Source organism: Ascaphus truei, chromosome 20 (assembly GCF_040206685.1).
Source record: "Ascaphus truei isolate aAscTru1 chromosome 20, aAscTru1.hap1, whole genome shotgun sequence".
Lineage (NCBI taxonomy): Eukaryota > Metazoa > Chordata > Amphibia > Anura > Ascaphidae > Ascaphus > Ascaphus truei.
Window position 1 is genome coordinate 24,395,859 of NC_134502.1, and position 27,124 is coordinate 24,422,982.

General features: G+C 48.0%; 1 protein-coding gene across 4 annotated transcripts in view; it reads right to left on the bottom strand.

Annotated features, from left to right (window-relative positions):
- The window catches only part of LOC142470767 (potassium channel subfamily T member 2-like), a 54,914-nt gene that overhangs the window by 10,473 nt on the left and 17,317 nt on the right, over positions 1-27,124 (bottom strand). For 3 of the 4 annotated variants that reach the window (XM_075577472.1, XM_075577469.1, XM_075577470.1), the window contains exons 5-6: positions 1,681-1,764; positions 281-409 (exon numbers count right to left, since the gene is read on the bottom strand). In XM_075577472.1, coding sequence (XP_075433587.1) covers positions 281-409; positions 1,681-1,764 — 213 coding nt within the window. The remainder of the gene's footprint in view (positions 1-280; positions 410-1,680; positions 1,765-27,124) is intronic. The other variant, XM_075577471.1, reaches the window with a different exon arrangement.

The window sequence follows — 27,124 nt, forward strand, 5'->3', positions numbered from 1 at the left end:
GACCAAGGAGAGAGAGATAGAGAGAGAGAGAGGGATAGACCAAGGAGAGAGAGAGACCAAGGAGAGAGAGAGAGATAGACCAAGGAGAGAAAGAGATAGACCAAGGAGAGAGATAGACCAAGGAGAGAAAGAGATAGACCAAGGAGAGAGAGAGATAGACCAAGGAGAGAGAGAGAGATAGACCAAGGAGAGAGAGAGAGAGAGAGAGACCAAGGAGAGAGAGAGAGGACAAAAAGATGCACAGCATGAGAGAAGAGTGTAGGGAGAGCTCAGAAGATACCTCGGAGGCTGGGAACATGTGGGTTTCTGTGCGGTATATACCGATGGGTATGTCTCCCGTGGTGGAGCAGAGCTTCTGGTAAAGCCTACCATAAGACCGAATCCACAGGTCCTCGTCTGTTACCCGCAGCTGTGACAGGGACACAACATGTCACATACAGGCAGAGGCTGGCACTGCCCGTGCTATACCTGTGCTGTGTATACATGTCAGCCATGGAGTCTGTCCCTCCCCCCGCAGGGTGACACAGTGACACAGGCAGGAGGGAGCTATGGGACATGGAGCCTGTCCCTCCCACCGCAGGGTGACACAGTGACACAGACAGGAGGGAGCTATGGGACATGGAGTCTGTCCCTCCCCCCACCGGGTGACACATTGACACAGGCAGGAGGGAGCTATGGGACATGGAGTCTGTCCCTCCCCCTGCAGGGTGACACAGTGACACAGGCAGGAGGGAGCTATGGGACATGGAGTCTGTCCCTCCCCCCGCAGGGGGACACAGTGACACAGACAGGAGGGAGCTATGGGACATGGAGTCTGTCCCTCCCCCCGCAGGGTGACACAGTGACACAGACAGGAGGGAGCTATGGGACATGGAGTCTGTCCCTCCCCCCGCAGGGTGACACAGTGACACAGACAGGAGGGAGCTATGGGACATGGAGTCTGTCCCTCCCACCGCAGGGTGACACAGTGACACAGACAGGAGGGAGCTATGGGACACAGAGTCTGTCCCTCCCCCGCAGGGTGACACAGACAGGAGGGAGCTATGAGACATGGAGTCTGTCCCTCCCCCCGCAGAGTGACACAGTGACACAGACAGGAGGGAGCTATGGGACACGGAGTCTGTCCCTCCCCCGCAGGGTGACACAGTGACACACACAGATGGACATTAAGCCTGTGATGACCCTCCCAGTGTACAGGTTATGAACATACTCCTACTGCAGGTCTGTGCGGATACTAAAGAAGGTGTCTGGAACAACGTCCCAAATATCTCATGAACTACAGAACAATGTTCTAGAGACGTCCTAGTGTTCATGTAGAGAACAACGGCCGAGCACAGAGCAACATTCTAGATATGAACTGGTGTAGAGAGAGAGCTTAAATCTCAGGATTATCAGGAATAGTCTGGCGACATAGAGCTCATAATGAGGTTTTAGATGCATTCTAAATTACACAAACAGGATCTAGATACATTCTAGAGTACAGGACCGTGTGATATACATATGTTATGAAGCATGAAAGAATGGTCTCGAGAGAAATTGTGTTCTAAGTCAGTGTTCGAGTGTGAATAAAGAGTCCCGTAGCAAAGGAGGGGTGGGGTGGGGGGGTGGGGAACGCCAGACATGATGTGGTTCTGGGTGACAGACGAGAGAGGAGAAAAGTGGGAGAGGGGGAGGACTTACTGCACAGAGGAATCCAGAACCAGGCATTGAATCCAGACCCAGTAAGAGGCGAGTGATTGAGATCATGTAATCCTTAACAAAGGACTGTGTCATAAAGGGGAGAAGAGGGAGCAATAGGAGGAGTTATAGGGAGCGGTAATATGGGGTAATAAGAGGAGATATAGGGAGGGGTTATATGGGGTAATAGGAGGAGTTATAGGGAGGGGTTATATGGGGCAATAGGAGGAGTTATAGGGAGGGGTTATATGGGGCAATAGGAGGAGTTATAGGGAGGGGTTATACGGAGTAATAGGAGGAGTTATAGGGAGCGGTAATATGGGGTAATAAGAGGAGATATAGGGAGGGGTTATATGGGGTAATAGGAGGAGTTATAGGGAGGGGTTATATGGGGCAATAGGAGGAGTTATAGGGAGGGGTTATATGGGGCAATAGGAGGAGTTATAGGGAGGGGTTATACGGAGTAATAGGAGGAGTTATAGGGAGCGGTAATATGGGGTAATAAGAGGAGATATAGGGAGCGGTTATATGCGGTAATAGGAGGAGTTATAGGGAGGGGTTATATGGGGCAATAGGAGGAGTTATAGGGAGGGGTTATACGGAGTAATAGGAGGAGTAATAGGGAGCGGTAATATGGGGTAATAAGAGGAGATATAGGGAGCGGTTATATGGGGTAATAGGAGGAGTTATAGGGAGGGGTTATATGCGGTAATAGGAGGAGTTATAGGGAGGGGTTATATGGGGTAATAGGAGGAGTTATAGGGAGGGGTTATACGGAGTAATAGGAGGAGTTATAGGGAGCGGTAATATGGGGTAATAAGAGGAGATATAGGGAGCGGTTATATGGGGTAATAGGAGGAGTTATAGGGAGGGGTTATATGCGGTAATAGGAGGAGTTATAGGGAGGGGTTATATGGGGCAATAGAAGGAGTTATAGGGAGCAGTGATATGGGGCAATAGGAGGAGTTATAGGGAGGGGTTATATGTGGTAATAGGAGGAGTTATAGGGAGGGGTTATATGGGGCAATAGGAGGAGTTATAGGGAGGGGGTATATGCGGTAATAGGAGGAGTTATAGGGAGGGGTTATATGGGGCAATAGGAGGAGTTATAGGGAGCAGTGATATGGGGCAATAGGAGGAGTTATAGGGAGGGGTTATATGGGGCAATAGGAGGAGTTATAGGGAGGGGGTATATGGAACAATAGGAGTTATAGGGAGAGGGTATATGCGGCAATAGGAGGAGTTATAGGGAGGGGTTATATGGAATAATAGGAGGAGTTATAGGGAGGGGTTATATGGGGCAATAGGAGGAGTTATAGGGAGAGGTTATATGGGGCAATAGGAGGAGATATAGGGAGGGGTTATATGGAATAATAGGAGGAGTTATAGGGGGGGGTTATATGGGGCAATAGGAGGAGTTATAGGGAGAGGTTATATGGGGCAATAGGAGGAGTTATAGGGAGGGGTATATGCGGCAATAGGAGGAGTTATAGGGAGGGGGTATATGGGGTAATAGGTGGAGTCATTGGGAGAGGTTATATGGGGCAATAGGAGGAGTTATAGGGAGGGGTAAATGGGGTAAAAGGAGGAGTTATAGGGAGGGGTTATATGGAGTTAGAGGGAGCGGTTATATGGAGTTAGAGGGAGCGGTTATATGGAGTTATAGGGAGGGGTTATATGGAGTTAGAGGGAGCGGTTATATGGAGTTAGAGGGAGCGGTTATATGGAGTTAGAGGGAGCGGTTATATGGAGTTAGAGGGAGCGGTTATATGGAGTTAGAGGGAGCGGTTATATGGAGTTAGAGGGAGCGGTTATATGGAGTTAGAGGGAGCGGTTATATGGAGTTATAGGGAGCGGTTATATGGAGTTAGAGGGAGCGGTTATATGGAGTTAGAGGGAGCGGTTATATGGAGTTAGAGGGAGCGGTTATATGGAGTTATAGGGAGCGGTTATATGGAGTTAGAGGGAGCGGTTATATGGAGTTAGAGGGAGCGGTTATATGGAGTTAGAGGGAGCGGTTATATGGAGTTAGAGGGAGCGGTTATATGGAGTTAGAGGGAGGGGTTATATGGAGTTAGAGGGAGGGGTTATATGGAGTTAGAGGGAGGGGTTATATGGAGTTAGAGGGAGCGGTTATATGGAGTTAGAGGGAGCGGTTATATGGAGTTAGAGGGAGAGGTTATATGGAGTTAGAGGGAGCGGTTATATGGAGTTAGAGGGAGCGGTTATATGGAGTTAGAGGGAGCGGTTATATGGAGTTAGAGGGAGAGGTTATATGGGGTTAGAGGGAGCGGTTATATGGAGTTATAGGGAGCGGTTATATGGAGTTAGAGGGAGCGGTTATACGGAGTTAGAGGGAGCGGTTATATGGAGTTAGAGGGAGCGGTTATATGGAGTTAGAGGGAGCGGTTATATGGAGTTAGAGGGAGGGGTTATATGGAGTTAGAGGGAGCGGTTATATGGAGTTAGAGGGAGCGGTTATATGGAGTTAGAGGGAGAGGTTATATGGAGTTAGAGGGAGCGGTTATATGGAGTTAGAGGGAGCGGTTATATGGAGTTAGAGGGAGGGGTTATATGGAGTTAGATGGAGCGGTTATATGGAGTTAGAGGGAGCGGTTATATGGAGTTAGAGGGAGGGGTTATATGGAGTTAGAGGGAGCGGTTATATGGAGTTAGAGGGAACGGTTATATGGAGTTAGAGGGAGGGGTTATATGGAGTTAGAGGGAGGGGTTATATGGAGTTAGAGGGAGGGGTTATATGGAGTTAAAGGGAGGGGTTATATGGAGTTAGAGGGAGCGGTTATATGGGGTTAGAGGGAGGGGTTATATGGAGTTAGAGGGAGGGGTTATATGGAGTTAGAGGGAGGGGTTATATGGAGTTAGAGGGAGCGGTTATATGGGGTTAGAGGGAGCGGTTATATGGAGTTAGAGGGAGCGGTTATATGGAGTTAGAGGGAACGGTTATATGGAGTTAGAGGGAGGGGTTATATGGAGTTAGAGGGAGGGGTTATATGGAGTTAGAGGGAGCGGTTATATGGAGTTAGAGGGAGCGGTTATATGGAGTTAGAGGGAGGGGTTATATGGAGTTAGAGGGAGGGGTTATATGGAGTTAGAGGGAGCGGTTATATGGAGTTAGAGGGAGCGGTTATATGGAGTTAGAGGGAGCGGTTATATGGAGTTAGAGGGAGAGGTTATATGGAGTTAGAGGGAGCGGTTATATGGAGTTAGAGGGAGGGGTTATATGGAGTTAGAGGGAGGGGTTATATGGAGTTAGAGGGAGGGGTTATATGGAGTTAGAGGGAGAGGTCATATGTAGTTAGAGGGAGCGGTTATATGGAGTTAGAGGGAGCGGTTATATGGAGTTAGAGGGAGGGGTTATATGGAGTTAGAGGGAGAGGTCATATGTAGTTAGAGGGAGCGGTTATATGGAGTTAGAGGGAGCGGTTATATGGAGTTAGAGGGAGAGGTCATATGTAGTTAGAGGGAGGGGTTATATGGAGTTAGAGGGAGGGGTTATATGGAGTTAGAGGGAGCGGTTATATGGAGTTAGAGGGCGAGGTTATATGGAGTTAGAGGGAGCGGTTAAATGGAGTTAGAGGGAGCGGTTATATGGAGTTAGAGGGAGCGGTTATATGGAGTTAGAGGGAGCGGTTATATGGAGCTAGAGGGAGCGGTTATATGGAGTTAGAGGCAGCGGTTATATGGAGTTAGAGGGAGCGGTTATATGGAGTTAGAGGGAGCGGTTATATGGAGTTAGAGGGAGCGGTTATATGGAGTTAGAGGGTGCGGTTATATGGAGTTAGAGGGAGCGGTTATATGGGGTTAGAGGGAGTGGTTATATGGCGTTAGAGGGAGGGGTTATATGGAGTTAGAGGGAGGGGTTATATGGAGTTAGAGGGAGCGGTTATATGGAGTTAGAGGGAGCGGTTATATGGAGTTAGAGGGAGCGGTTAAATGGAGTTAGAGGGAGCGGTTATATGGAGTTAGAGGGAGGGGTTATACGGAGTTAGAGGGAGCGGTTATATGGAGTTAGAGGGAGCGGTTATATGGAGTTAGAGGGAGCGGTTATATGGAGTTATAGGGAGCGGTTATATGGAGTTAGACGGAGCGGTTATATGGAGTTAGAGGGAGCGGTTATATGGAGTTAGAGGGCGAGGTTATATGGAGTTAGAGGGAGCAGTTATATGGAGTTAGAGGGAGAGGTTATATGGAGTTAGAGGGAGCGGTTATATGGAGTTAGAGGGAGGGGTTATATGGAGTTAGAGGGAGGGGTTATATGGAGTTAGAGGGAGCGGTTATATGGAGTTAGAGGGAGCGGTTATACGGAGTTAGAGGGAGCGGTTATATGGGGTTAGAGGGAGCGGTTATATGGAGTTAGAGGGAGCGGTTATATGGGGTTAGAGGGAGCGGTTATATGGAGTTAGAGGGAGGGGTTATATGGAGTTAGAGGGAGGGGTTATATGGAGTTAGAGGGAGCGGTTATATGGAGTTAGAGGGAGCGGTTATATGGAGTTAGAAGGAGAGGTTATATGGAGTTAGAGGGAGCGGTTATATGGAGTTAGAGGGAGCGGTTATATGGAGTTAGAGGGTGTGGTTATATGGAGTTAGAGGGAGCGGTTATATGGAGTTAGAGGGAGCGGTTATATGGAGTTAGATGGAGCGGTTATATGGAGTTAGAGGGAGCGGTTATATGGAGTTAGAGGGAGCGGTTATATGGAGTTAGAGGGAGCGGTTATATGGAGTTAGAGGGAGGGGTTATATGGAGTTAGAGGGAGCGATTACATGGAGTTATAGGGAGCGGTTATATGGAGTTATAGGGAGCGGTTATATGGAGTTATAGGGAGGGGTTACCCGGAGTTAGAGGGAGCGATTACATGGAGTTAGAGGGAGGGGTTATATGGAGTTAGAGGGAGCGGTTATATGGAATTAGAGGGAGGGGTTATATGGAGTTAGAGGGAGCGGTTATATGGAGTTAGAGGGAGCGGTTATATGGAGTTAGAGGGAGCGGTTATATGGAGTTAGAGGGAGCGGTTATATGGAGTTAGAGGGAGCGGTTATATGGAGTTAGAGGGAGCGGTTATATGGAGTTATAGGGAGCGGTTATATGGAGTTAGAGGGAGCGGTTATATGGAGTTAGAGGGAGCGGTTATATGGAGTTAGAGGGAGCGGTTATATGGAGTTATAGGGAGCGGTTATATGGAGTTAGAGGGAGCGGTTATATGGAGTTAGAGGGAGCGGTTATATGGAGTTAGAGGGAGCGGTTATATGGAGTTAGAGGGAGCGGTTATATGGAGTTAGAGGGAGGGGTTATATGGAGTTAGAGGGAGGGGTTATATGGAGTTAGAGGGAGGGGTTATATGGAGTTAGAGGGAGCGGTTATATGGAGTTAGAGGGAGCGGTTATATGGAGTTAGAGGGAGAGGTTATATGGAGTTAGAGGGAGCGGTTATATGGAGTTAGAGGGAGCGGTTATATGGAGTTAGAGGGAGCGGTTATATGGAGTTAGAGGGAGAGGTTATATGGGGTTAGAGGGAGCGGTTATATGGAGTTATAGGGAGCGGTTATATGGAGTTAGAGGGAGCGGTTATACGGAGTTAGAGGGAGCGGTTATATGGAGTTAGAGGGAGCGGTTATATGGAGTTAGAGGGAGCGGTTATATGGAGTTAGAGGGAGGGGTTATATGGAGTTAGAGGGAGCGGTTATATGGAGTTAGAGGGAGCGGTTATATGGAGTTAGAGGGAGAGGTTATATGGAGTTAGAGGGAGCGGTTATATGGAGTTAGAGGGAGCGGTTATATGGAGTTAGAGGGAGGGGTTATATGGAGTTAGATGGAGCGGTTATATGGAGTTAGAGGGAGCGGTTATATGGAGTTAGAGGGAGGGGTTATATGGAGTTAGAGGGAGCGGTTATATGGAGTTAGAGGGAACGGTTATATGGAGTTAGAGGGAGGGGTTATATGGAGTTAGAGGGAGGGGTTATATGGAGTTAGAGGGAGGGGTTATATGGAGTTAAATGGAGGGGTTATATGGAGTTAGAGGGAGCGGTTATATGGGGTTAGAGGGAGGGGTTATATGGAGTTAGAGGGAGGGGTTATATGGAGTTAGAGGGAGGGGTTATATGGAGTTAGAGGGAGCGGTTATATGGGGTTAGAGAAAGCGGTTATATGGAGTTAGAGGGAGCGGTTATATGGAGTTAGAGGGAACGGTTATATGGAGTTAGAGGGAGGGGTTATATGGAGTTAGAGGGAGGGGTTATATGGAGTTAGAGGGAGCGGTTATATGGAGTTAGAGGGAGCGGTTATATGGAGTTAGAGGGAGGGGTTATATGGAGTTAGAGGGAGGGGTTATATGGAGTTAGAGGGAGCGGTTATATGGAGTTAGAGGGAGCGGTTATATGGAGTTAGAGGGAGCGGTTATATGGAGTTAGAGGGAGAGGTTATATGGAGTTAGAGGGAGCGGTTATATGGAGTTAGAGGGAGGGGTTATATGGAGTTAGAGGGAGGGGTTATATGGAGTTAGAGGGAGGGGTTATATGGAGTTAGAGGGAGAGGTCATATGTAGTTAGAGGGAGCGGTTATATGGAGTTAGAGGGAGCGGTTATATGGAGTTAGAGGGAGGGGTTATATGGAGTTAGAGGGAGAGGTCATATGTAGTTAGAGGGAGCGGTTATATGGAGTTAGAGGGAGCGGTTATATGGAGTTAGAGGGAGAGGTCATATGTAGTTAGAGGGAGGGGTTATATGGAGTTAGAGGGAGGGGTTATATGGAGTTAGAGGGAGCGGTTATATGGAGTTAGAGGGCGAGGTTATATGGAGTTAGAGGGAGCGGTTAAATGGAGTTAGAGGGAGCGGTTATATGGAGTTAGAGGGAGCGGTTATATGGAGTTAGAGGGAGCGGTTATATGGAGCTAGAGGGAGCGGTTATATGGAGTTAGAGGCAGCGGTTATATGGAGTTAGAGGGAGCGGTTATATGGAGTTAGAGGGAGCGGTTATATGGAGTTAGAGGGAGCGGTTATATGGAGTTAGAGGGTGCGGTTATATGGAGTTAGAGGGAGCGGTTATATGGGGTTAGAGGGAGCGGTTATATGGCGTTAGAGGGAGGGGTTATATGGAGTTAGAGGGAGGGGTTATATGGAGTTAGAGGGAGCGGTTATATGGAGTTAGAGGGAGCGGTTATATGGAGTTAGAGGGAGCGGTTAAATGGAGTTAGAGGGAGCGGTTATATGGAGTTAGAGGGAGGGATTATACGGAGTTAGAGGGAGCGGTTATATGGAGTTAGAGGGAGCGGTTATATGGAGTTAGAGGGAGCGGTTATATGGAGTTATAGGGAGCGGTTATATGGAGTTAGACGGAGCGGTTATATGGAGTTAGAGGGAGCGGTTATATGGAGTTAGAGGGCGAGGTTATATGGAGTTAGAGGGAGCAGTTATATGGAGTTAGAGGGAGAGGTTATATGGAGTTAGAGGGAGCGGTTATATGGAGTTAGAGGGAGGGGTTATATGGAGTTAGAGGGAGGGGTTATATGGAGTTAGAGGGAGCGGTTATATGGAGTTAGAGGGAGCGGTTATACGGAGTTAGAGGGAGCGGTTATATGGGGTTAGAGGGAGCGGTTATATGGAGTTAGAGGGAGCGGTTATATGGGGTTAGAGGGAGCGGTTATATGGAGTTAGAGGGAGGGGTTATATGGAGTTAGAGGGAGGGGTTATATGGAGTTAGAGGGAGCGGTTATATGGAGTTAGAGGGAGCGGTTATATGGAGTTAGAAGGAGAGGTTATATGGAGTTAGAGGGAGCGGTTATATGGAGTTAGAGGGAGCGGTTATATGGAGTTAGAGGGTGCGGTTATATGGAGTTAGAGGGAGCGGTTATATGGAGTTAGAGGGAGCGGTTATATGGAGTTAGATGGAGCGGTTATATGGAGTTAGAGGGAGCGGTTATATGGAGTTAGAGGGAGCGGTTATATGGAGTTAGAGGGAGCGGTTATATGGAGTTAGAGGGAGGGGTTATATGGAGTTAGAGGGAGCGATTACATGGAGTTATAGGGAGCGGTTATATGGAGTTATAGGGAGCGGTTATATGGAGTTATAGGGAGGGGTTACCCGGAGTTAGAGGGAGCGATTACATGGAGTTAGAGGGAGGGGTTATATGGAGTTAGAGGGAGCGGTTATATGGAGTTAGAGGGAGGGGTTATATGGAGTTAGAGGGAGCGGTTATATGGAGTTAGAGGGAGCGGTTATATGGAGTTAGAGGGAGCGGTTATATGGAGTTAGAGGGAGCGGTTATATGGAGTTAGAGGGAGCGGTTATATGGAGTTAGAGGGAGCGGTTATATGGAGTTAGAGGGAGCGGTTATATGGAGTTAGAGGGAGCGGTTATATGGAGTTAGAGGGAGCGGTTATATGGAGTTAGAGGGAGCGGTTATATGGAGTTAGAGGGAGCGGTTATATGGAGTTAGAGGGAGCGGTTATATGGAGTTAGAGGGAGCGGTTATATGGAGAAGGAGGGAGCGGTTATATGGAGTTAGAGGGAGCGGTTATATGGAGTTAGAGGGAGCGGTTATATGGAGTTAGAGGGAGCGGTTATATGGAGTTAGAGGGAGCGGTTACACGGAGTTAGAGGGAGCGGTTATATGGAGTTAGAGGGAGCGGTTATATGGAGTTAGAGGGAGCGGTTATATGGAGTTAGAGGGAGGGGTTATATGGAATTAGAGGGAGCGGTTATATGGAGTTAGAGGGAGGGGTTATATGGAGTTAGAGGGAGCGGTTATATGGAGTTAGAGGGAGCGGTTACACGGAGTTAGAGGGAGCGGTTATATGGAGTTAGAGGGAGGGGTTATATGGAGTTAGAGGGAGCGGTTATATGGAGTTAGAGGGAGGGGTTATATGGAGTTAGAGGGAGCGGTTATATGGAGTTAGAGGGAGCGGTTATATGGAGTTAGAGGGAGCGGTAATATGGAGTTAGAGGGAGCGGTTATATGGAGTTAGAGGGAGCGGTTATATGGAGTTAGAGGGAGCGGTTATACGGAGTTATAGGGAGCGGTTATATGGAGTTAGAGGGAACGGTTATATGGAGTTAGAGGGAGCGGTTATATGGAGTTAGAGGGAGAGGTTATATGGAGTTAGAGGGAGCGGTTATATGGAGTTAGAGGGAGCGGTTACACGGAGTTAGAGGGTGCGGTTATATGGAGTTAGAGGGAGGGGTTATATGGAGTTAGAGGGAGCGGTTATATGGAGTTAGAGGGAGGGGTTATATGGAGTTAGAGGGAGCGGTTATATGGAGTTAGAGGGAGCGGTTATATGGAGTTAGAGGGAGCGGTTATATGGAGTTAGAGGGAGCGGTTATATGGAGTTAGAGGGAGCGGTAATATGGAGTTAGAGGGAGCGGTTATATGGAGTTAGAGGGAGCGGTTATATGGAGTTAGAGGGAACGGTTATATGGAGTTAGAGGGAGCGGTTATATGGAGTTAGAGGGAGAGGTTATATGGAGTTAGAGGGAGGGGTTATATGGAGTTAGAGGGAGCGGTTATATGGAGTTAGAGGGAGCGGTTATATGGAGTTAGAGGGAGAGGTTATATGGAGTTAGAGGGAGAGGTTATATGGAGTTAGAGGGAGGGGTTATATGGAGTTAGAGGGAGGGGTTATATGGAGTTAGAGGGAGCGGTTATATGGAGTTAGAGGGAGCGGTTATATGGAGTTAGAGGGAGAGGTTATATGGAGTTAGAGGGAGAGGTTATATGGAGTTAGAGGGAGCGGTTATATGGAGTTAGAGGGAGCGGTTATATGGAGTTAGAGGGAGCGGTTATATGGAGTTAGAGGGAGCGGTTATACGGAGTTAGAGGGAGAGGTTATACGGAGTTAGAGGGAGCGGTTATACGGAGTTAGAGGGAGCGGTTATATGGAGTTAGAGGGAGAGGTTATACGGAGTTAGAGGGAGCGGTTATACGGAGTTAGAGGGAGCGGTTATACGGAGTTAGAGGGAGCGGTTATATGGAGTTAGAGGGAGCGGTTATATGGAGTTAGAGGGAGCGGTTATATGGAGTTAGAGGGAGCGGTTATATGGAGTTAGAGGGAGCGGTTATATGGAGTTAGAGGGAGCGGTTATATGGAGTTAGAGGGAGCGGTTATATGGAGTTAGAGGGAGGGGTTATATGGAGTTAGAGGGAGCGATTACATGGAGTTATAGGGAGCGGTTATATGGAGTTATAGGGAGCGGTTATATGGAGTTATAGGGAGGGGTTACCCGGAGTTAGAGGGAGCGATTACATGGAGTTAGAGGGAGGGGTTATATGGAGTTAGAGGGAGCGGTTATATGGAGTTAGAGGGAGCGGTTATATGGAGTTAGAGGGAGCGGTTATATGGAGTTAGAGGGAGCGGTTATATGGAGTTAGAGGGAGCGGTTATATGGAGTTAGAGGGAGCGGTTATATGGAGTTAGAGGGAGCGGTTATATGGAGTTAGAGGGAGCGGTTATATGGAGTTAGAGGGAGCGGTTATATGGAGTTAGAGGGAGCGGTTATATGGAGTTAGAGGGAGCGGTTATATGGAGTTAGAGGGAGCGGTTATATGGAGTTAGAGGGAGCGGTTATATGGAGTTAGAGGGAGCGGTTATATGGAGAAGGAGGGAGCGGTTATATGGAGTTAGAGGGAGCGGTTATATGGAGTTAGAGGGAGCGGTTATATGGAGTTAGAGGGAGCGGTTATATGGAGTTAGAGGGAGCGGTTACACGGAGATAGAGGGAGCGGTTATATGGAGTTAGAGGGAGCGGTTATATGGAGTTAGAGGGAGCAGTTATATGGAGTTAGAGGGAGGGGTTATATGGAGTTAGAGGGAGCGGTTATATGGAGTTAGAGGGAGGGGTTATATGGAGTTAGAGGGAGCGGTTATATGGAGTTAGAGGGAGCGGTTACACGGAGTTAGAGGGAGCGGTTATATGGAGTTAGAGGGAGGGGTTATATGGAGTTAGAGGGAGCGGTTATATGGAGTTAGAGGGAGGGGTTATATGGAGTTAGAGGGAGCGGTTATATGGAATTAGAGGGAGCGGTTATATGGAGTTAGAAGGAGCGGTTATATGGAGTTAGAGGGAGCGGTTATATGGAGTTAGAGGGAGCGGTAATATGGAGTTAGAGGGAGCGGTTATATGGAGTTAGAGGGAGCGGTTATATGGAGTTAGAGGGAGCGGTTATACGGAGTTATAGGGAGCGGTTATATGGAGTTAGAGGGAACGGTTATATGGAGTTAGAGGGAGCGGTTATATGGAGTTAGAGGGAGAGGTTATATGGAGTTAGAGGGAGCGGTTATATGGAGTTAGAGGGAGGGGTTATATGGAGTTAGAGGGAGCGGTTATATGGAGTTAGAGGGAGCGGTTACACGGAGTTAGAGGGAGCGGTTATATGGAGTTAGAGGGAGGGGTTATATGGAGTTAGAGGGAGCGGTTATATGGAGTTAGAGGGAGGGGTTATATGGAGTTAGAGGGAGCGGTTATATGGAGTTAGAGGGAGCGGTTATATGGAGTTAGAGGGAGCGGTTATATGGAGTTAGAGGGAGCGGTTATATGGAGTTAGAGGGAGCGGTAATATGGAGTTAGAGGGAGCGGTTATATGGAGTTAGAGGGAGCGGTTATACGGAGTTAGAGGGAGCGGTTATACGGAGTTATAGGGAGCGGTTATATAGAGTTAGAGGGAACGGTTATATGGAGTTAGAGGGAGCGGTTATATGGAGTTAGAGGGAGAGGTTATATGGAGTTAGAGGGAGCGGTTATATGGAGTTAGAGGGAGCGGTTATATGGAGTTAGAGGGAGCGGTTATATGGAGTTAGAGGGAGAGGTTATATGGAGTTAGAGGGAGGGGTTATATGGAGTTAGAGGGAGGGGTTATATGGAGTTAGAGGGAGCGGTTATATGGAGTTAGAGGGAGCGGTTATATGGAGTTAGAGGGAGCGGTTATATGGAGTTAGAGGGAGAGGTTATATGGAGTTAGAGGGAGAGGTTATATGGAGTTATAGGGAGCGGTTATATGGAGTTAGAGGGAGCGGTTATATGGAGATAGAGGGAGCGGTTATATGGAGTTAGAGGGAGCGGTTATATGGAGTTAGAGGGAGAGGTTATACGGAGTTAGAGGGAGCGGTTATACGGAGTTAGAGGGAGCGGTTATACGGAGTTAGAGGGAGCGGTTATACGGAGTTAGAGGGAGCGGTTATACGGAGTTAGAGGGAGCGGTTATATGGAGTTAGAGGGAGCGGTTATATGGAGTTAGAGGGAGCGGTTATATGGAGTTAGAGGGAGCGGTTATATGGGGTTAGAGGGAGCGGTTATATGGAGTTAGAGGGAGCGGTTATATGGAGTTAGAGGGAGCGGTTATATGGAGTTATAGGGAGCGGTTATACGGAGTTAGAGGGAGCGGTTATACGGAGTTAGAGGGAGCGGTTATACGGAGTTAGAGGGAGCGGTTATATGGAGTTAGAGGGAGCGGTTATATGGAGTTAGAGGGAGCGGTTATATGGAGTTAGAGGGAGCGGTTATATGGAGTTAGAGGGAGCGGTTATATGGAGTTAGAGGGAGCGGTTATATGGGGTTAGAGGGAGCGGTTATATGGAGTTAGAGGGAGCGGTTATATGGAGTTAGAGGGAGCGGTTATATGGAGTTATAGGGAGCGGTTATACGGAGTTAGAGGGAGCGGTTATACGGAGTTAGAGGGAGCGGTTATACGGAGTTAGAGGGAGCGGTTATATGGAGTTAGAGGGAGCGGTTATATGGAGTTAGAGGGAGCGGTTATATGGAGTTAGAGGGAGCGGTTATATGGAGTTAGAGGGAGCGGTTATATGGAGTTAGAGGGAGCGGTTATATGGAGTTAGAGGTAGGGGTTATATGGAGTTAGAGGGAGAGGTTATATGGAGTTATAGGGAGCGGTTATATGGAGTTAGAGGGAGCGGTTATATGGAGTTAGAGGGAGCGGTTATATGGAGTTAGAGAGAGAGGTTATATGGAGTTATAGGGAGCGGTTATATGGGGTTAGAGGGAGCGGTTATATGGAGTTAGAGGGAGCGGTTATATGGAGTTAGAGGGAGCGGTTATATGGGGTTATAGGGAGCGGTTATATGGAGTTAGAGGGAGCGGTTATATGGAGTTATAGGGAGCGGTTATATGGAGTTAGAGGGAGCGGTTATATGGAGTTAGAGGGAGCGGTTATATGGAGTTAGAGGGAGCGGTTATATGGAGTTAGAGGGAGCGGTTATATGGAGTTAGAGGGAGCGGTTATATGGAGTTAGAGGGAGCGGTTATATGGAGTTAGAGGGAGCGGTTATATGGAGTTAGAGGGCGAGGTTATATGGAGTTAGAGGGAGGGGTTATATGGAGTTAGAGGGAGCGGTTATATGGAGTTAGAGGGAGGGGTTATATGGAGTTAGAGGGAGCGGTTATATGGAGCTAGAGGGAGGGGTTATATGGAGTTAGAGGGAGCGGTTATATGGAATTAGAGGGAGAGGTTATATGGAGCTAGAGGGAGCGGTTATATGGAGTTAGAGGGAGGGGTTATATGGAGCTAGAGGGAGGGGTTATATGGAGTTAGAGGGAGCGGTTATATGGAGTTAGAGGGAGCGGTTATATGGAGTTAGAGGGAGCGGTTATATGGAGTTAGAGGGAGCGGTTATATGGAGTTAGAGGGAGCGGTTATATGGAGTTAGAGGGAGCGGTTATATGGAGTTAGAGGGAGCGGTTATATGGAGTTAGAGGGAGCGGTTATATGGGGTTAGAGGGAGCGGTTATATGGAGTTAGAGGGAGCGGTTATATGGAGTTAGAGGGAGCGGTTATATGGAGTTATAGGGAGCGGTTATACGGAGTTAGAGGGAGCGGTTATACGGAGTTAGAGGGAGCGGTTATACGGAGTTAGAGGGAGCGGTTATATGGAGTTAGAGGGAGCGGTTATATGGAGTTAGAGGGAGCGGTTATATGGAGTTAGAGGGAGCGGTTATATGGAGTTAGAGGGAGCGGTTATATGGAGTTAGAGGGAGCGGTTATATGGGGTTAGAGGGAGCGGTTATATGGAGTTAGAGGGAGCGGTTATATGGAGTTAGAGGGAGCGGTTATACGGAGTTAGAGGGAGCGGTTATATGGAGTTAGAGGGAGCGGTTATATGGAGTTAGAGGGAGCGGTTATATGGAGTTAGAGGGAGCGGTTATATGGAGTTAGAGGGAGCGGTTATATGGAGTTAGAGGGAGCGGTTATATGGAGTTAGAGGGAGGGGTTATATGGAGTTAGAGGGAGAGGTTATATGGAGTTATAGGGAGCGGTTATATGGAGTTAGAGGGAGCGGTTATATGGAGTTAGAGGGAGCGGTTATATGGAGTTAGAGAGAGAGGTTATATGGAGTTATAGGGAGCGGTTATATGGGGTTAGAGGGAGCGGTTATATGGAGTTAGAGGGAGCGGTTATATGGAGTTAGAGGGAGCGGTTATATGGGGTTATAGGGAGCGGTTATATGGAGTTAGAGGGAGCGGTTATATGGAGTTATAGGGAGCGGTTATATGGAGTTAGAGGGAGCGGTTATATGGAGTTAGAGGGAGCGGTTATATGGAGTTAGAGGGAGCGGTTATATGGAGTTAGAGGGAGCGGTTATATGGAGTTAGAGGGAGCGGTTATATGGAGTTAGAGGGAGCGGTTATATGGAGTTAGAGGGAGCGGTTATATGGAGTTAGAGGGCGAGGTTATATGGAGTTAGAGGGAGGGGTTATATGGAGTTAGAGGGAGCGGTTATATGGAGTTAGAGGGAGGGGTTATATGGAGTTAGAGGGAGCGGTTATATGGAGCTAGAGGGAGGGGTTATATGGAGTTAGAGGGAGCGGTTATATGGAGTTAGAGGGAGAGGTTATATGGAGCTAGAGGGAGCGGTTATATGGAGTTAGAGGGAGGGGTTATATGGAGCTAGAGGGAGGGGTTATATGGAGTTAGAGGGAGCGGTTATATGGAGTTAGAGGGAGCGGTTATATGGAGTTAGAGGGAGCGGTTATATGGAGTTAGAGGGAGCGGTTATATGGAGTTAGAGGGAGCGGTTATATGGAGTTAGAGGGAGGGGTTATATGGAGTTAGAGGGAGCGGTTATATGGAGTTAGAGGGAGCGGTTATATGGAGTTAGAGGGAGCGGTTATATGGAGTTAGAGGGAGGGGTTATATGGAGTTAGAGGGAGGGGTTATATGGAGTTAGAGGGAGCGGTTATATGGAGTTAGAGGGCGAGGTTATATGGAGCTAGAGGGAGCGGTTATATGGAGTTAGAGGGAGCGGTTATATGGAGTTAGAGGGAGCGGTTTTATGGAGTTAGAGGGAGCGGTTATATGGAGTTAGAGGGAGGGGTTATATGGAGTTAGAGGGAGGGGTTATATGGAGTTAGAGGGAGCGGTTATATGGAGTTAGAGGGCGAGGTTATATGGAGCTAGAGGGAGCGGTTATATGGAGTTAGAGGGAGGGGTTATATGGAGTTAGAGGGAGCGGTTATATGGAGTTAGAGGGAGCGGTTATATGGAGTTAGAGGGAGCGGTTATATGGAGTTAGAGGGAGCGGTTATATGGAGTTAGAGGGAGCGGTTATATGGAGTTAGAGGGAGCGGTTATATGGAGTTAGAGGGAGCGGTTATATGGAGTTAGAGGGTGCGGTTATATGGAGTTAGAGGGAGCGGTTATATGGCGTTAGAGGGAGGGGTTATATGGAGTTAGAGGGAGCGGTTATATGGAGTTAGAGGGAGCGGTTATATGGAGTTAGAGGGAGCGGTTATATGGAGTTAGAGGGAGCGGTTATATGGAGTTAGAGGGAGCGGTTATATGGAGTTAGAGGGAGCGGTTAAATGGAGTTAGAGGGAGCGGTTATATGGGGTTAGAGGGAGCGGTTATATGGAGTTAGAGGGAGAGGTTATATGGAGTTAGAGGGAGTGGTTATATGGAGTTAGAGGGAGCGGTTATATGGGGTTAGAGGGAGCGGTTATATGGGGTTAGAGGGAGCGGTTATATGGAGTTAGAGGGAGCGGTTATATGGAGTTAGAGGGAGTGGTTATATGGAGTTAGAGGGAGCGGTTATATGGGGTTAGAGGGAGCGGTTATATGGAGTTAGAGGGAGGGGTTATATGGAGTTAGAGGGAGGGGTTATATGGAGTTAGAGGGAGCGGTTATATGAAGTTAGAGGGAGCTGTTATATGGAGTTAGAGGGAGAGGTTATATGGAGTTAGAGGGAGCGGTTATATGGGGTTAGAGGGAGCGGTTATATGGAGTTAGAGGGAGGGGTTATATGGAGTTAGAAGGAGAGGTTATATGGAGTTAGAGGGAGCGGTTATATGGAGTTAGAGGGAGCGGTTATATGGAGTTAGAGGGAGAGGTTATATGGAGTTAGAGGGAGCGGTTATATGGGGTTAGAGGGAGAGGTTATATGGAGTTAGAGGGAGAGGTTATATGGAGTTAGAGGGAGCGGTTATATGGAGTTAGAGGGAGCGGTTATATGGAGTTAGAGGGAGCGGTTATATGGAGTTAGAGGGAGGGGTTATATGGAGTTAGAGGGAGCGGTTATATGGAGTTAGAGGGAGCGGTTATATGGAGTTAGAAGGAGCGGTAATATGGGGTTAGAGGGAGGGGTTATATGGAGTTAGAGGGAGCGGTTATATGGAGTTAGAGGGAGCGGTTATATGGAGTTAGAAGGAGCGGTAATATGGAGTTAGAGGGAGCGGTTATATGGAGTTAGAGGGAGCGGTTATATGGAGTTAGAGGGAGCGGTTATATGGAGTTAGAAGGAGCGGTAATATGGAGTTAGAGGGAGCGGTTATATGGAGTTAGAGGGAGGGGTTATATGGAGTTAGAGGGAGCGGTTATATGGAGTTAGAGGGAGCGGTTATATGGAGTTAGAGGGAGAGGTTATACGGAGTTAGAGGGAGCGGTTATACGGAGTTAGAGGGAGCGGTTATATGGAGTTAGAGGGAGAGGTTATACGGAGTTAGAGGGAGCGGTTATATGGAGTTAGAGGGAGCGGTTATATGGAGTTATAGGGAGCGGTTATACGGAGTTAGAGGGAGCGGTTATACGGAGTTAGAGGGAGCGGTTATACGGAGTTAGAGGGAGCGGTTATATGGAGTTAGAGGGAGCGGTTATATGGAGTTAGAGGGAGCGGTTATATGGAGTTAGAGGGAGCGGTTATATGGAGTTAGAGGGAGCGGTTATATGGAGTTAGAGGGAGCGGTTATATGGAGTTAGAGGGAGCGGTTATATGGAGTTAGAGGGAGGGGTTATATGGAGTTAGAGGGAGCGATTACATGGAGTTATAGGGAGCGGTTATATGGAGTTATAGGGAGCGGTTATATGGAGTTATAGGGAGGGGTTACCCGGAGTTAGAGGGAGCGATTACATGGAGTTAGAGGGAGGGGTTATATGGAGTTAGAGGGAGCGGTTAAATGGAGTTAGAGGGAGCGGTTATATGGAGTTAGAGGGAGCGGTTATATGGAGTTAGAGGGAGCGGTTATATGGAGTTAGAGGGAGCGGTTATATGGAGTTAGAGGGAGCGGTTATATGGAGTTAGAGGGAGCGGTTATATGGAGTTAGAGGGAGCGGTTATATGGAGTTAGAGGGAGCGGTTATATGGAGTTAGAGGGAGCGGTTATATGGAGTTAGAGGGAGCGGTTATATGGAGTTAGAGGGAGCGGTTATATGGAGTTAGAGGGAGCGGTTATATGGAGTTAGAGGGAGCGGTTATATGGAGAAGGAGGGAGCGGTTATATGGAGTTAGAGGGAGCGGTTATATGGAGTTAGAGGGAGCGGTTATATGGAGTTAGAGGGAGCGGTTATATGGAGTTAGAGGGAGCGGTTACACGGAGTTAGAGGGAGCGGTTATATGGAGTTAGAGGGAGCGGTTATATGGAGTTAGAGGGAGCGGTTATATGGAGTTAGAGGGAGGGGTTATATGGAGTTAGAGGGAGCGGTTATATGGCGTTAGAGGGAGGGGTTATATGGAGTTAGAGGGAGCGGTTATATGGAGTTAGAGGGAGCGGTTACACGGAGTTAGAGGGAGCGGTTATATGGAGTTAGAGGGAGGGGTTATATGGAGTTAGAGGGAGCGGTTATATGGAGTTAGAGGGAGGGGTTATATGGAGTTAGAGGGAGCGGTTATATGGAATTAGAGGGAGCGGTTATATGGAGTTAGAGGGAGCGGTTATATGGAGTTAGAGGGAGCGGTTATATGGAGTTAGAGGGAGCGGTAATATGGAGTTAGAGGGAGCGGTTATATGGAGTTAGAGGGAGCGGTTATATGGAGTTAGAGGGAGCGGTTATACGGAGTTATAGGGAGCGGTTATATGGAGTTAGAGGGAACGGTTATATGGAGTTAGAGGGAGCGGTTATATGGAGTTAGAGGGAGAGGTTATATGGAGTTAGAGGGAGCGGTTATATGGAGTTAGAGGGAGGGGTTATATGGAGTTAGAGGGAGCGGTTATATGGAGTTAGAGGGAGCGGTTACACGGAGTTAGAGGGAGCGGTTATATGGAGTTAGAGGGAGGGGTTATATGGAGTTAGACGGAGCGGTTATATGGAGTTAGAGGGAGGGGTTATATGGAGTTAGAGGGAGCGGTTATATGGAGTTAGAGGGAGCGGTTATATGGAGTTAGAGGGAGCGGTTATATGGAGTTAGAGGGAGCGGTTATATGGAGTTAGAGGGAGCGGTAATATGGAGTTAGAGGGAGCGGTTATATGGAGTTAGAGGGAGCGGTTATATGGAGTTAGAGGGAGCGGTTATACGGAGTTATAGGGAGCGGTTATATAGAGTTAGAGGGAACGGTTATATGGAGTTAGAGGGAGCGGTTATATGGAGGTAGAGGGAGAGGTTATATGGAGTTAGAGGGAGGGGTTATATGGAGTTAGAGGGAGCGGTTATATGGAGTTAGAGGGAGCGGTTATATGGAGTTAGAGGGAGCGGTTATATGGAGTTAGAGGGAGAGGTTATATGGAGTTAGAGGGAGGGGTTATATGGAGTTAGAGGGAGGGGTTATATGGAGTTAGAGGGAGCGGTTATATGGAGTTAGAGGGAGTGGTTATATGGAGTTAGAGGGAGAGGTTATATGGAGTTAGAGGGAGAGGTTATATGGAGTTATAGGGAGCGGTTATATGGAGTTAGAGGGAGCGGTTATATGGAGATAGAGGGAGCGGTTATATGGAGTTAGAGGGAGCGGTTATATGGAGTTAGAGGGAGAGGTTATACGGAGTTAGAGGGAGCGGTTATACGGAGTTAGAGGGAGCGGTTATACGGAGTTAGAGGGAGCGGTTATACGGAGTTAGAGGGAGCGGTTATATGGAGTTAGAGGGAGCGGTTATATGGAGTTAGAGGGAGCGGTTATATGGAGTTAGAGGGAGCGGTTATATGGAGTTAGAGGGAGCGGTTATATGGGGTTAGAGGGAGCGGTTATATGGAGTTAGAGGGAGCGGTTATATGGAGTTAGAGGGAGCGGTTATATGGAGTTATAGGGAGCGGTTATACGGAGTTAGAGGGAGCGGTTATACGGAGTTAGAGGGAGCGGTTATACGGAGTTAGAGGGAGCGGTTATATGGAGTTAGAGGGAGCGGTTATATGGAGTTAGAGGGAGCGGTTATATGGAGTTAGAGGGAGCGGTTATATGGAGTTAGAGGGAGCGGTTATATGGAGTTAGAGGGAGCGGTTATATGGAGTTAGAGGGAGCGGTTATATGGAGTTAGAGGGAGGGGTTATATGGAGTTAGAGGGAGAGGTTATATGGAGTTATAGGGAGCGGTTATATGGAGTTAGAGGGAGCGGTTATATGGAGTTAGAGGGAGCGGTTATATGGAGTTAGAGAGAGAGGTTATATGGAGTTATAGGGAGCGGTTATATGGGGTTAGAGGGAGCGGTTATATGGAGTTAGAGGGAGCGGTTATATGGAGTTAGAGGGAGCGGTTATATGGGGTTATAGGGAGCGGTTATATGGAGTTAGAGGGAGCGGTTATATGGAGTTATAGGGAGCGGTTATATGGAGTTAGAGGGAGCGGTTATATGGAGTTAGAGGGAGCGGTTATATGGAGTTAGAGGGAGCGGTTATATGGAGTTAGAGGGAGCGGTTATATGGAGTTAGAGGGAGCGGTTATATGGAGTTAGAGGGAGCGGTTATATGGAGTTAGAGGGAGCGGTTATATGGAGTTAGAGGGCGAAGTTATATGGAGTTAGAGGGAGGGGTTATATGGAGTTAGAGGGAGCGGTTATACGGAGTTAGAGGGAGCGGTTATATGGAGTTAGAGGGAGAGGTTATACGGAGTTAGAGGGAGCGGTTATATGGAGTTAGAGGGAGCGGTTATATGGAGTTATAGGGAGCGGTTATACGGAGTTAGAGGGAGCGGTTATACGGAGTTAGAGGGAGCGGTTATACGGAGTTAGAGGGAGCGGTTATATGGAGTTAGAGGGAGCGGTTATATGGAGTTAGAGGGAGCGGTTATATGGAGTTAGAGGGAGCGGTTATATGGAGTTAGAGGGAGCGGTTATATGGAGTTAGAGGGAGCGGTTATATGGAGTTAGAGGGAGCGGTTATATGGAGTTAGAGGGAGGGGTTATATGGAGTTAGAGGGAGCGATTACATGGAGTTATAGGGAGCGGTTATATGGAGTTATAGGGAGCGGTTATATGGAGTTATAGGGAGGGGTTACCCGGAGTTAGAGGGAGCGATTACATGGAGTTAGAGGGAGGGGTTATATGGAGTTAGAGGGAGCGGTTAAATGGAGTTAGAGGGAGCGGTTATATGGAGTTAGAGGGAGCGGTTATATGGAGTTAGAGGGAGCGGTTATATGGAGTTAGAGGGAGCGGTTATATGGAGTTAGAGGGAGCGGTTATATGGAGTTAGAGGGAGCGGTTATATGGAGTTAGAGGGAGCGGTTATATGGAGTTAGAGGGAGCGGTTATATGGAGTTAGAGGGAGCGGTTATATGGAGTTAGAGGGAGCGGTTATATGGAGTTAGAGGGAGCGGTTATATGGAGTTAGAGGGAGCGGTTATATGGAGAAGGAGGGAGCGGTTATATGGAGTTAGAGGGAGCGGTTATATGGAGTTAGAGGGAGCGGTTATATGGAGTTAGAGGGAGCGGTTATATGGAGTTAGAGGGAGCGGTTACACGGAGTTAGAGGGAGCGGTTATATGGAGTTAGAGGGAGCGGTTATATGGAGTTAGAGGGAGCGGTTATATGGAGTTAGAGGGAGGGGTTATATGGAGTTAGAGGGAGCGGTTATATGGCGTTAGAGGGAGGGGTTATATGGAGTTAGAGGGAGCGGTTATATGGAGTTAGAGGGAGCGGTTACACGGAGTTAGAGGGAGCGGTTATATGGAGTTAGAGGGAGGGGTTATATGGAGTTAGAGGGAGCGGTTATATGGAGTTAGAGGGAGGGGTTATATGGAGTTAGAGGGAGCGGTTATATGGAATTAGAGGGAGCGGTTATATGGAGTTAGAGGGAGCGGTTATATGGAGTTAGAGGGAGCGGTTATATGGAGTTAGAGGGAGCGGTAATATGGAGTTAGAGGGAGCGGTTATATGGAGTTAGAGGGAGCGGTTATATGGAGTTAGAGGGAGCGGTTATACGGAGTTAGAGGGAGCGGTTATATGGAGTTATAGGGAGCGGTTATATGGAGTTAGAGGGAACGGTTATATGGAGTTAGAGGGAGCGGTTTTATGGAGTTAGAGGGAGCGGTTATATGGAGTTAGAGGGAGCGGTTATATGGAGTTAGAGGGAGCGGTTATACGGAGTTATAGGGAGCGGTTATATGGAGTTAGAGGGAACGGTTATATGGAGTTAGAGGGAGCGGTTATATGGAGTTAGAGGGAGAGGTTATATGGAGTTAGAGGGAGCGGTTATATGGAGTTAGAGGGAGCGGTTATATGGAGTTAGAGGGAGCGGTTATACGGAGTTATAGGGAGCGGTTATATGGAGTTAGAGGGAACGGTTATATGGAGTTAGAGGGAGCGGTTATATGGAGTTAGAGGGAGAGGTTATATGGAGTTAGAGGGAGCGGTTATACGGAGTTATAGGGAGCGGTTATATGGAGTTAGAGGGAGAGGTTATATGGAGTTAGAGGGAGCGGTTATATGGAGTTAGAGGGAGGGGTTATATGGAGTTAGAGGGAGCGGTTATATGGAGTTAGAGGGAGCGGTTACACGGAGTTAGAGGGAGCGGTTATATGGAGTTAGAGGGAGGGGTTATATGGAGTTAGACGGAGCGGTTATATGGAGTTAGAGGGAGGGGTTATATGGAGTTAGAGGGAGCGGTTATATGGAGTTAGAGGGAGCGGTTATATGGAGTTAGAGGGAGCGGTTATATGGAGTTAGAGGGAGCGGTTATATGGAGTTAGAGGGAGCGGTAATATGGAGTTAGAGGGAGCGGTTATATGGAGTTAGAGGGAGCGGTTATATGGAGTTAGAGGGAGCGGTTATACGGAGTTATAGGGAGCGGTTATATAGAGTTAGAGGGAACGGTTATATGGAGTTAGAGGGAGCGGTTATATGGAGGTAGAGGGAGAGGTTATATGGAGTTAGAGGGAGGGGTTATATGGAGTTAGAGGGAGCGGTTATATGGAGTTAGAGGGAGCGGTTATATGGAGTTAGAGGGAGCGGTTATATGGAGTTAGAGGGAGAGGTTATATGGAGTTAGAGGGAGGGGTTATATGGAGTTAGAGGGAGGGGTTATATGGAGTTAGAGGGAGCGGTTATATGGAGTTAGAGGGAGTGGTTATATGGAGTTAGAGGGAGAGGTTATATGGAGTTAGAGGGAGAGGTTATATGGAGTTATAGGGAGCGGTTATATGGAGTTAGAGGGAGCGGTTATATGGAGATAGAGGGAGCGGTTATATGGAGTTAGAGGGAGCGGTTATATGGAGTTAGAGGGAGAGGTTATACGGAGTTAGAGGGAGCGGTTATACGGAGTTAGAGGGAGCGGTTATACAGAGTTAGAGGGAGCGGTTATACGGAGTTAGAGGGAGCGGTTATATGGAGTTAGAGGGAGCGGTTATATGGAGTTAGAGGGAGCGGTTATATGGAGTTAGAGGGAGCGGTTATATGGAGTTAGAGGGAGCGGTTATATGGGGTTAGAGGGAGCGGTTATATGGAGTTAGAGGGAGCGGTTATATGGAGTTAGAGGGAGCGGTTATATGGAGTTATAGGGAGCGGTTATACGGAGTTAGAGGGAGGGGTTATATGGAGTTAGAGGGAGGGGTTATATGGAGTTAGAGGGAGCGGTTATATGAAGTTAGAGGGAGCGGTTATATGGAGTTAGAGGGAGAGGTTATATGGAGTTAGAGGGAGCGGTTATATGGGGTTAGAGGGAGCGGTTATATGGAGTTAGAGGGAGGGGTTATATGGAGTTAGAAGGAGAGGTTATATGGAGTTAGAGGGAGCGGTTATATGGAGTTAGAGGGAGCGGTTATATGGAGTTAGAGGGAGAGGTTATATGGAGTTAGAGGGAGCGGTTATATGGGGTTAGAGGGAGAGGTTATATGGAGTTAGAGGGAGAGGTTATATGGAGTTAGAGGGAGCGGTTATATGGAGTTAGAGGGAGCGGTTATATGGAGTTAGAGGGAGCGGTTATATGGAGTTAGAGGGAGGGGTTATATGGAGTTAGAGGGAGCGGTTATATGGAGTTAGAGGGAGCGGTTATATGGAGTTAGAAGGAGCGGTAATATGGGGTTAGAGGGAGGGGTTATATGGAGTTAGAGGGAGCGGTTATATGGAGTTAGAGGGAGCGGTTATATGGAGTTAGAAGGAGCGGTAATATGGAGTTAGAGGGAGCGGTTATATGGAGTTAGAGGGAGCGGTTATATGGAGTTAGAGGGAGCGGTTATATGGAGTTAGAAGGAGCGGTAATATGGAGTTAGAGGGAGCGGTTATATGGAGTTAGAGGGAGGGGTTATATGGAGTTAGAGGTTAGAGGGAGCGGTTATATGGAGTTAGAGGGAGCGGTTATATGGAGTTAGAGGGAGCGGTTATATGGAGTTAGAGGGAGCGGTTATATGGAGTTAGAGGGAGCGGTTATATGGAGTTAGAGGGAGCGGTTATATGGAGTTAGAGGGAGGGGTTATATGGAGTTAGAGGGAGGGGTTATATGGAGTTAGAGGGAGCGGTTATATGGAGTTAGAGGGAGCGGTTATATGGAGTTAGAGGGAGCGGTTATATGGAGTTAGAGGGAGCGGTTATATGGAGTTAGAGGGAGCGGTTATATGGAGTTAGAGGGAGCGGTTATATGGAGTTAGAGGGAGAGGTTATATGGAGTTAGAGGGAGCTGTTATATGGAGTTAGAGGGAGCGGTTATATGGAGTTAGAGGGAGCGGTTATATGGAGTTAGAGGGAGCGGTTATATGGAGTTAGAGGGAGCGGTTATATGGAGTTAGAGGGAGGGGTTATATGGAGTTAGAGGGAGGGGTTATATGGCGTTAGAGGGCGAGGTTATATGGAGCTAGAGGGAGCGGTTATATGGAGTTAGAGGGAGCGGTTATATGGAGTTAGAGGGAGCGGTTATATGGAGTTAGAGGGAGCGGTTATATGGAGTTAGAGGGAGCGGTTATATGGAGTTAGAGGGTGCGGTTATATGGAGTTAGAGGGAGCGGTTATATGGAGTTAGAGGGAGCGGTTATATGGAGTTAGAGGGAGCGGTTATATGGAGTTAGAGGGAGCGGTTATATGGAGTTAGAGGGAGCGGTTATATGGGGTTAGAGGGAGCGGTTATATGGAGTTAGAGGGAGCGGTTATATGGAGTTAGAGGGAGCGGTTATATGGAGTTAGAGGGAGAGGTTATATGGAGTTATAGGGAGCGGTTATATGGAGTTATAGGGAGCGGTTATATGGAGTTAGAGGGAGCGGTTATATGGAGTTAGAGGGAGCGGTTATATGGGGTTAGAGGGAGCGGTTATATGGAGTTAGAGGGAGCGGTTATATGGAGTTAGAGGGAGCGGTTATATGGGGTTAGAGGGAGCGGTTATATGGAGTTAGAGGGAGCGGTTATATGGAGTTAGAGGGAGCGGTTATATGGAGTTAGAGGGAGCGGTTATATGGAGTTAGAGGGAGCGGTTATATGGAGTTAGAGGGAGCGGTTATATGGCGTTAGAGGGAGCGGTTATATGGCGTTAGAGGGAGGGGTTATATGGAGTTAGAGGGAGCGGTTATATGGAGTTAGAGGGAGCGGTTATTTGGAGTTAGAGGGAGAGGTTATATGGAGTTAGAGGGAGCTGTTATATGGAGTTAGAGGGAGCGGTTATATGGAGTTAGAGGGAGCGGTTATATGGAGTTAGAGGGAGCGGTTATATGGAGTTTGAGGGAGAGGTTATATGGAGTTAGAGGGAGCGGTTATATGGAGTTAGAGGGAGCGGTTATATGGAGTTAGAGGGAGGGGTTATATGGAGTTAGAGGGAGGGGTTATATGGAGTTAGAGGGCGAGGTTATATGGAGCTAGAGGGAGCGGTTATATGG